Source organism: Sycon ciliatum, chromosome 12 (genome assembly GCF_964019385.1).
Source record: "Sycon ciliatum chromosome 12, ocSycCili1.1, whole genome shotgun sequence".
NCBI classification, from domain to species: Eukaryota; Metazoa; Porifera; class Calcarea; order Leucosolenida; family Sycettidae; genus Sycon; species Sycon ciliatum.
In genome coordinates, this window is record NC_088654.1 from 2,630,050 (window position 1) to 2,640,276 (window position 10,227).

Genomic DNA, 10,227 nt, shown 5'->3' on the forward strand with positions numbered 1-10,227 from the left:
CTACTACTACTACTACTACTACTACTACTACTACTACTACTACTACTACTACTACTACTACTACTACTACTACTACTACTACTACTACTACTACTACTACTACTACTACTACTACTACTACTACTACTACTACTACTACTACTACTACTACTACTACTACTACTACTACTACTACTACTACTACTACTACTACTACTACTACTACTACTACTACTACTACTACTACTACTACTACTACTACTACTACTACTACTACTACTACTACTACTACTACTACTACTACTACTACTACTACTACTACTACTACTACTACTACTACTACTACTACTACTACTACTACTACTACTACTACTACTACTACTACTACTACTACTACTACTACTACTACTACTACTACTACTACTACTACTACTACTACTACTACTACTACTACTACTACTACTACTACTACTACTACTACTACTACTACTACTACTACTACTACTACTACTACTACTACTACTACTACTACTACTACTACTACTACTACTACTACTACTACTACTACTACTACTACTACTACTACTACTACTACTACTACTACTACTACTACTACTACTACTACTACTACTACTACTACTACTACTACTACTACTACTACTACTACTACTGAAATGTGTTTTAATTGAAAGCACAAAGCAATGAAGATGTGAATGCAAGGAGGGCAATGAATTCAAAAGGCGAACAGCAAAATTGTAACAAAATAGAAAGATAACAAAATAATAATGGCAACAGCAATGTTTATACATGAAAAAGGGGAAGGAAAAGGAAAGAAAGACATCCAAACCAGAACTGCTTGAACACCGCCAGAAATGAAACCGAGATTCATACAAAAGAAAAAACTTCAGGACACCGGAAAACAAACTTTAGATCACATTTTGACATTATACGAGATGATGACAACGAAAAACTATGCCCTAGAGAGCACACGGCAGTCATTCACAAAGCTCGCCGAGCGCTTAGAGCGATAGGAGGACCTAGAGCCACGTAAACAGGTGATACACCAGCGAAGTAGGCAGAATGACAAACGGCATCGCAAATGATTGACAACAACAGAATACACCAAATCAGCATTTTTCTCTAGAATACGGCCAACCAATGCCTTCAAAAACACGGAACACTCCTTCCCTATCATGCCGTTGGTCGCAAATACCAGAGGGGTGAATGTGCCCCGATCGATCTGATTCACTCGCTCTGCGTAATGCCTCTTTTTTTCCCGCTCATTGCGCTCCAATTGGCTCATGGCTTTTTCACGAGACAGCAAGTTGGCCCTGGGATGCGTTACCCGGATATCGAAGAAGGCCTCCTGCTGCCGCGTCCAAAAGCCACGAGCCCTGACGTCAAGCCGCGCTTCCTGGGATCGGTTAGATGTTGACCATGCCAATGTCTCACCACCAAATGGGAGAAGGTTGGGCTCGATTGCCACATCGGGACTTACACTTCTGAGTAGCTCAGCGATGAGATCACGTATCTCATTATGCCTTGCGGTGGGATAGCCACCACAAGGGCACACCATGGCATGGTCAGTCGACAAGTTAGCTCCGCATACACAGTTCGTTGGAAGACCATCAAGCGGTAGACCGTACCGAAGCGCCACAGCATCTCGAAAATCTGATTTGTTAAGTGTTGTGCCATGGGCGGACCTTGGTTCAACAGTCAGCCAGGAGGACACGCCCTTCTCACCAGCTATCTCCACCAAGAATCGCTGGTCTGGCGTCAGGTGATCATGTACTGTGGCCAGGATCTCTATGTCCCTAGCGTCTCTCTTCTTCTTGCCTTCTCTTAAACGCTGGCGAGTCTCCATCACAGCCTCGCTAACGCTAGCATCGCGTGACGGAATTTCCATTGAAGCTGACGGTGGCCGGTGCGGAAGCCATGATGAGGTGAGAGACTCATCAGCGGTTTCATTGTTGACTGTGTGACGCGGCGGACGCAGTGAGAGCCAAATCTCTGACGCATCACCTCCATCCACAGAACGAACATCACCGCGCTCCCGGTCAGCAGAGACAATATCCACCGACCCAGAATTCAGCGGCATAGCTTCCACGTTGTTGATGTTAGTTACTGAGTTGATGTTAGTTACTGAGTTCCGCTCCACTGCCTCTCCGGACGATTCCTCATCCGCCAATTCGACCTCGGCCAACTCCTCAGCTGCATCTGGCCGGCTCGCAGCCGTTCGCGTGCTATCGGCAGCAAGCTGTGGCACGGCTGCCTCAATTATTGGGCGCACGGCTTCGGTACACTGCGAATACTCACCCTCACATAATGGTGCAACTGGGGGGATGCCTAGCCCGCCACGGCGGCATGGAAGTCCCATAAGCTGACGAAGGGGATCGTCACTGCTTAGAGACACACCAGCAATGGCAGGCAGCAGGGAATTTTTAATTGCATCATCCAATCTAGTAAATAGGTCGGGAGAGCAATTTACGGCCCGAAGGCAATAACGCCAGCGCGAAATAATGCTGCGCACAAGCACAGTATATGCAGCATGTGGCTGAGTAGTGGCGAGTTCGGAAAGGTGCTCGACTTGGCGAACCCACTTATCAACCTTGCCCGATACAAATGTGTGCAGGAATCTCTCAGACCCAAGGGCGCCACCAAGATAAATGCAACCATCCGTAACAATTCTCACCCCAGTCCCAGCGAATAATTCCTGCGCTGCGTGCTCGAGAGATGGCTTCACGAGAAGAACTGTCTTCTCAGGATTGGGGTGGTACCCATAGTCGGGTCCCAGCTGCAATAACTTAGACCAGTAATGGGATGCGGCTTGAAGGGTGCCAGCAGCGGAATCATCATCAGCGTACCACAGCTGGGTGGTGTTTGGACATTCGTGTGAAAGTTTGTTTATGAAAGGCATAACAGCAACAGCGTAAATGGCCATCGCAAGGGGGTCACCCTGGCACGTCCCCTCACGGGAAAGAAGTTCGCCCCCACCCGCTACGAAGAGGCGGCATGGCGCGCCATACGTGTTCTTGAACACCTGACCTAAAGCAGGACAGAGAGCGGGAACATTGTGCAGGGCAGCATTCCTATTTAGAGAATTGAATGCATTAGATGCGTCTACATTAGCAGCACGGCTTCGGTTTCAGGAAGACCAAAAACCCCTGCCATTGCGTGAACGGCAGCCTCGCAAGCAGCTGGCATGCCAACGCAAAGTTGGCGCGGGGCAGTCGCAGCTCTGACGTCGCTTTCGATCACCTTCATTATCGCTCGCCCTATAATCCTCCTAAACACCTCCCCAACAGCTATGGGTCTAACACCTGGGGATTTATCAAGGGGGATCAGGCGAGCGGCAGTGAATGCATCCATGAAACTCGGCTCGATATTCGCAGTACACAATACGCGTGCCGAATCCGCCAATGCAGTGCAAAGTCGGTTGGAAGCTGGGCCGAAGCACGTTAGCATCCTGGTCCAGGCCTCCGAGTCTAGTCCGGACGGACCAGCGGCGCCCTTCATGGACCTGCTCACAAACTTGATGAGGCTTGGCGTGATGCGCTCGAAGAGTATTGGGTTCACCCGCTGTGAGTCGGTCGGCGCCACCAATGAGCCAGGAACCGCCGGTGAGGGAGACGGGTGCTTGTCATGCAGCACCTCACGCACAGTCTTTTCACCACCGGCCGAGTCCTCCATCCCGAGCACTGAGCCAGGTGAGTCATCACCTACCATCCTCGCTGCAGAGTGAACCTTCCCTGCGAATACTCGTCGACTGAAGGTTGTATCGTTCACTGTATCAGGCAGTTTCTGGCGACGCTTCCCAGCGGGTAGGTGTCCTTGAATACACCTGGCTTCGTCCAGGATGTCCTCAAGCCTGCCACATGACCACGATTTCATACGTCGCGTGATGTGGGTTGCATTCTCAGCAGCCCGGGACTCCGGGTGAGGTCGCTGTAATAGTAGCTGGCACGCAACCGTTAGGCCGCGGTCACACATGAGAAGTGTCCACCGCTTTTGCGGAGGCGAAAAGTGTAAGTTCCGCTGCCGCTTTTGCGGAACGGATGATGCAGCGGTCACACATGCTGTGATTCTCTCAAGACTCGCCAAAGCCGTGGTTCGTCGCCCGCTTCGCCACGGGATACCTGTGAAGAATAAAATCATGCAAATTTGCAGCATCATTTAATTTTTTAGCCAGATCTCTGCGCTAGCCTCTCTACTCGGGGTGAAACGATCACTGAAAATCAGCTATCGGTTACCTATAATTATTTGTTCGACCGAGTTGTTGGTTATAGCGAATATCTTCACCTGAATGGCTGCTACTTCCCTCTCTTTTGTGAGAAGTAATACAATGAAGCACATCAGAATAATGAGGCCACAGATACCAGACCACTTGGAATCTCAATTGCCGATTCTCCATCGTAGATATCATGATTAGGGTTGCGAGTGGCTTGGAGTGCCTGTTATCCAGCATTTGCACTGCCTGAAAAGCTTTCCCAGCACTTGATAAGCACGGCTTGGAAATATCGAGTGCGACCATAACGTAAGTATCGGCATGATTATTTCACCCCTGATCTCTGCTGCTCACGTATTAATTTTTGACGACAATGATGACATTTGTTTGCACGCACACATCATGCTATCACACCTTGATGCGTCACAAACACTATTTTGACTTACTTGCATGCACCTACTATCACGAGCTTCTTCTAGGGGCAAAATACAATGCATTCACGTACTTCGTATTGTTACTAGTACCTATCGTCACCTAGGTGTTTCCGAAAACAAACTAGGAAGATGTGTAGTATTTGCCTACCCACACCTGCATGCATGTACATGTAGGCCTGGTCATGGTTTCCCAACGCAAACTAGGAGGGGGTGATGTGTACTGTACGGTGTTTGCCTATCGACAATAGGCAAACACCACACATCAACCTACAAGTAGCCAAGTTTGTTTGGGAAGCCTAGGTGAGGCAGGTAGTTTAGTTCAATACACATCATTACCATGACCTTTTGATGTTAGATATTCCTCACACACAACTCTATGGTCACCATGTAGCCTTTACTCATCCTTCCTTAGTTATGTTTGCATCCAAACACTCCTGCCAAACAACAAACGTCAGATAACCAAGAGAACAAAACACTGCCTTGCATACTCTTCTATTATTCTCTCGAGCCTATATAAACCAACACTTCTTCCCGATTGTCTTCAGATATCTAGTGCTCACCAATCTTGAAAAGAACTTTGAATTGACGCTTGGATAGCCCGGAGTGAACTAGTTTCACCGTTGAATTGTTTAAAGAAGCGACGTTTGTGTAGAAGTAATCATGGATCGTGAGCGCCGAAGACAGGTTAAAATTGTTACTGCCTTTATGGCACTGAATGTCCTGTCAAACAGCCTCATGGACGTGTGCGACATGGGCACTTCCACTACGACCGTCCAGCGAGGTAGTGGTTCACTGCATATTCCATCATCGATTCCAGCATGGATACCCATAGTTGCCATCCTCGGAGTTCGTACGTATGCAGACGCACTTCTGGGAAGAAAGAAACGCCGTCGCTTCTGGTCCGCGCTGAGGGGCCAAGGAGTCTGGGAGACTGATTTCCTCCGTAACTACCCGCTCATGACTATGCAGTATCGTGTTCCGGATTTCGAAAACGCGCAGTATATTGATCATTTGCGCATGGGCAAGGAGGAATTTTGGCGATTTCACGAGGAGTTCGGACGATTGCTGGCAAGAAAGGACACAAAATGGAGAGCGTCTATTCCTAGCCACAAGCGACTGGCCATCACGTTGCACTGGCTGGCACATGGGCCTACCTTCCGGGAACTGGCGAGACAGTACGCAATCGGCAAGTCCACCGCCGTCCACATCGTTCATTCAACCGTAGACATCTTGTTTAAAGACATGGCGCCTCGGTCAATCCGCTTCCCAGAAGGGAAAGAGCTGAAGAAAACCATGCAAGAATTTGAAGATTTAGCAAAGCTTGAGAGATGCGGAGGAGCTGTGGACGGAACGTTTATGAAAATCAAAAAGCCACAGGTGCAATTCGCAGACTGCTACTGGTGTTATAAGAAGTACTCTGCCATCATCATCCTAGGCACAGTTGATGCATGCGGCTTGTTCCTGAATGTGAATGCTGGGCGTGCTGGGTCGGCCGGTGACGCTAGCGTTTACGCTTCATCTCGGCTGGCACGCAAGATTGGTGAGCGGAAGTGGCTCACGATCAAGGAGACTGAAACTGAAAAGTTCACGATCCAAGGCTCGTACATTCGTCCGTATCTTGTTGGCGATTCTGCGTTTCCTTTGTCCGCCACGCTCATGAAGTGCTATGATGACAATGCGGCCCTGCTTCCCTGGCAGCGGACATTCAACTATCGACTAATCCGTACCAGGCGAGTGGTAGAGCAGGCGTTTGGGAGGCTGAAAGGGCGATTTAGGGTCCTGGTGCACAATAACTTGAATGACCCAGAGTTTGCCAGTCGTGTAGCTATTGTCTGCTGTGCCATTCACAATGTATGCGAGCGCTGGAGATGTCCAGTGGAAGCAACATGGCTCATCGACGATGCGACATACGACAAGTACCATCCTGGGCCGAACGATCAGCCCAATGCGGAGTTTGATCAGGCTGGCTTGAGTATTCGCAACAAGCTAGCTCAGTACACCCATCAGCAGCATCCCATCGCATGAGCAAACTTGGCTTTGTGCAAGTCAACAGCATGGAAGAATGCTATTACAGTGATCCAAAGCTTCCATTTTATGAGCGAGCCGTACTCCATTGGTACTCATTGTGATGATGTCAATAATACCTACAATGTACATGCTAGTTGATACTTTTAAAGTAGAGGAGTTTTGTCTTTAGTGCACACATCATGTACATGCCATTGTAAACCCTAACTCATCCATGCACTCCATGCATCATGCTACTACAATGTTATCACTGCATGTTCGCAGTAGTTAAACCAGCTAACGCATATAGAAATCCACGACGAATACCTCCTTTTGAGACAAACATTTTGCTTTGTCAGTTCATCTTTCTTTATACCATTACCACAGGCAGCTACCAGTACAGACGGGCGAGACAGCAACACGCTTCCTCTTCCTCTCTCTCGGAACGCTTTCCCCACTTGGCATGCAAATTCATTCTCTGTATTAAGCTAAAACTTGCTCCTCCGCATACACTTGCACATTTAAAAAGCTGGTTCAATAATAGCTCGCCTACTAGATGTTCTCTCCAGTTCCCATTTACCAGATCATCGATCCTTTTATAATCCGATATCTTCAAGTCCTATTTTCATTGGTCTCGGCTCCCGCAGGAGGTAGTCTTGCGACACGTAGGCTGCAATCTGTTCCATTCTGCACACGCCTACCTAAGTTGAATTGACAACAGTTTCGTTGTTTTTCATTGCTTTTCATACTGCTTTCTCCAGGTTCCTTTAGTACTCCTTTTGTTTTTGTTTTCAGTGTTCTCTTTTCTCCTGTTTATTCTCAAATATATTATCATCGTGATTGTGGAATAATAATAATACAACAAACAGCTTGAGCTTTGGAATTAGAACGAATAGTATGCGTGCCGAAGATGTTGAGGGTCCACTGCATAGGCATTGGAAGAGCTGCATTCGGACATTGTATGTACAATCAGCTAGTCGTACATCCCATCGTGTATATTGTATAGCCATGTCAGCAAGAATGTAATTAATGCAGAAAGATTATTCGGAAATAAGTCACTGATTTGACCAATACATTAATCAGAGTCGCTGCTGAGAAACGCTGAGAAACGCAATTACCACACCATTACCACCGGCAGCTACTAGTACAGACATGCGTGGCAGCAACAACAAACAGCTGGAGCTTAGGAATTAGAAAGAATCATATGCGTGCCTAAGATGTTGAGTATCCACTGCATAGGCATTGAAAGAGCTGCATTCGGACATTTTATGTACAATCAGCTAGTCGTACATCCCATCGTGTATAATTATTGTACAGCCATATCAGCAAGAATGTAATGAACGCAGAGAGATTATTCTGAAATAAGTCACTTACTTGACCAACACATTAATCAGAGTCGCTGCTGCTGGCGTGTCGTCTCCTCCTTCCAAAGAGGTTCTGCATCAGCGTGCCTTGGAATGTCATCATGGATTGCTGCATAGTCATAACAAACTGCTGATGGCGCTCCTGTGCCCTGGCATCCTTGTCTTCATCCTGTTGTCTCATCCGCTCCTCAAACTGCTGTTGCTGTTGCTGGAGCTGGCCCTGCAGTCATTCAAAAAAAGAAGAAGAAAGCAAATTGTCGTGTCCGTTCCCGAGGGAACTCATGACGGCCGCTAACACCCAATAATACAGATGCAGCGCCTAACGGTGACGAAGAACGTTACATTAAGTACCCTATTTCCAGAGTAAACGCCGCACTTTAAACACTGGACATCAACCAAAAAAAGTTGGTGCGGCTTTATGGTGAAATGAACCGTGAAATGTATGGAAGTCGCCTATATTTCGTTATAAAAATCTGGGTCGGGCTTATGCTCCAGTGTGCTCTATACGCCGTAAAATACGGTACACAGAAATTCAGGCCACTGGGGAGTAGAGAAGTGTTCGGTTTTCAATGAAACATTCCAAACATTTACATACCTGTAGTTACTGCAGTGGATTAAAAAAAAGATATATTCGTGGGCACATTTTCTAAATTTAAACTCACCTGGATGGCTAAAGTTTGCTGCGCTTGACCGTCTAGAATTGCACCCATTCCATCAAGGAACTGCCGCTGTTGCTCCTGCTGGGGTGGTGTTACTGTTTGGGTACGTCCACGCACAATTCTTGTAGGTGGTGTGTTGGGTGTTGCTGTGCGTCGCTCGACTGCTACCTGTGCTTGAGCACCCCTTGCTGGTTGTTCAGCCACGGCCTGTTCGTTATCTTCGTTGTCGCTGCTACTGGGTGGCACATCGCGCTCGCTTCCAGGTCCATCATCACCTACCCCGTAGTCTTCATCCACTAGAACGGGCAGTGCTTCATCTACTTCGTCGTCTTCCACTTGAACTTGGAGCACTAAACCAGCTGCACCAGCATTCGCATCAGCAGCAGCAGCACTCGTATCAGCACCGGTATCACAATCCTCCTCCTCGCTACTGCTAGCGGTGTCCGTGCCCAGGGCTATTCCCATGGTGGGGTGAGCATTGAACAGCTCATAATAGCGCTTGTGAAGAGGCCACTTGGCACGCTTTACAATATCCTCCCAGTCCAGATCATTGTCGTCGTCGTCGTCCACAGCTGCTCCTGTCCGCTCCTTTTCTCTATCTCGGACAAGAGGCAGGACAAAGGTCTTCATCTTGGAGTTTCCAGTCTTCTTCACCGATGTTATCTTATCCTTTATTTGTTTATAACTCACGTCAACATCCTGCTCCTCTTTCAATTTCTGTGCAATCCACTTGAACTTATCAATATCCTTCTTCATCTTTTTATCAAACCGGGTTTTTACTTCGAAATACAGTGACAGCAATAGTTCTTCCAGCTCTAGAGTCCACTTCATGGCCCTAGTACATGCAGGAAAGATCCCTGGCAGTCTACACGCAAAGAGAGTACCAAACGACAACCAAACAACAACAGTAGTGGCACACAAACACAGACTCAGTGACAGTAGCCTTCACTTTGCATAAATAATTATTATGCAGGTTCCGCCAAAGCGGATCCGCGAACGCGGAGGTTCCGCTCGCATTTTTCTGGCGTAGCGAAATGCAAGCTTTCCGCCAAAGCGTAACTTACGCCTCCGCCGTTGCCGAGGCAACGGCGGAAGCGTAAGTTACGCTTTGGCGGAACCGCCAAAAAAAGTGCATGTGTGACCGAGGCCTTACCGCTGTCCAAGAGATGGGACGAAGTGGCGAGTCAGAGGCAAACGCTGATATTAAGCGGGCCAATTCATTCACAAACGAAGACCCGGCTGAACCATACGGAATCATTACCAGATTCCTCTCCCACTGCACACATTCGTTGTATACGTCTTGGAAGAAAGCTTGTATGTCATCCGCCGGACTGTTCCATACGTTTTCGTCGAAACTATGCTGAGAATCGTCCAGACCGGCCAAGAGCAATGTTGTATCTCCTCCTGGCAATAATGACTGTTCAGGCGATGTCCCACTGATAAGAACGCTTGATTCAGCACTGGTGTTGGCCACATCAGACGACCGGGGCTCTCTCGTTGTCCCTGTTGCTGCGGTCGACAGTTCAGGGCAACTAGCTGGAGGGTCGGTGTTGCGTTGCGTA

The 10,227-nt window shown here is 47.9% G+C and overlaps 2 protein-coding genes across 2 annotated transcripts; one reads left to right on the plus strand and one right to left on the minus strand.

Annotated features, from left to right (window-relative positions):
* Window positions 1-5,298: 5,298 nt before the first annotated feature.
* LOC135828714 (uncharacterized) lies at window positions 5,299-6,663 on the plus strand. Its single transcript, XM_065341138.1, has one exon. The coding sequence runs from the start codon at window positions 5,299-5,301 to the stop codon at window positions 6,661-6,663; it is 1,365 nt and encodes a 454-aa protein (XP_065197210.1).
* Window positions 6,664-7,647: 984 nt separating this feature from the next.
* On the minus strand, window positions 7,648-9,570 carry LOC135828523 (uncharacterized). The gene is made up of 2 exons (XM_065340964.1): window positions 8,669-9,570; window positions 7,648-8,226 (listed from the first exon to the last, which is right to left on the minus strand). Exons 1-2 carry the CDS (start codon window positions 9,494-9,496, stop codon window positions 8,029-8,031), a joined length of 1,026 nt encoding a protein of 341 aa, XP_065197036.1. The 5' UTR covers window positions 9,497-9,570; the 3' UTR covers window positions 7,648-8,028.
* Window positions 9,571-10,227: the final 657 nt, after the last annotated feature.

Coding starts and splice junctions, on each gene's coding strand:
- LOC135828523 (XM_065340964.1), bottom strand. CDS start 9,496: ATGAAGTGGACTCTAGAGCTGGAAGAACTATTGCTGTCACTGTATTTC. Junction 8,227..8,668: donor AGCAAACTTTAGCCATCCAG/GTGAGTTTAAAT, acceptor GAATGACTGCAG/GGCCAGCTCCAGCAACAGCA.
- LOC135828714 (XM_065341138.1), top strand. CDS start 5,299: ATGGATCGTGAGCGCCGAAGACAGGTTAAAATTGTTACTGCCTTTATG.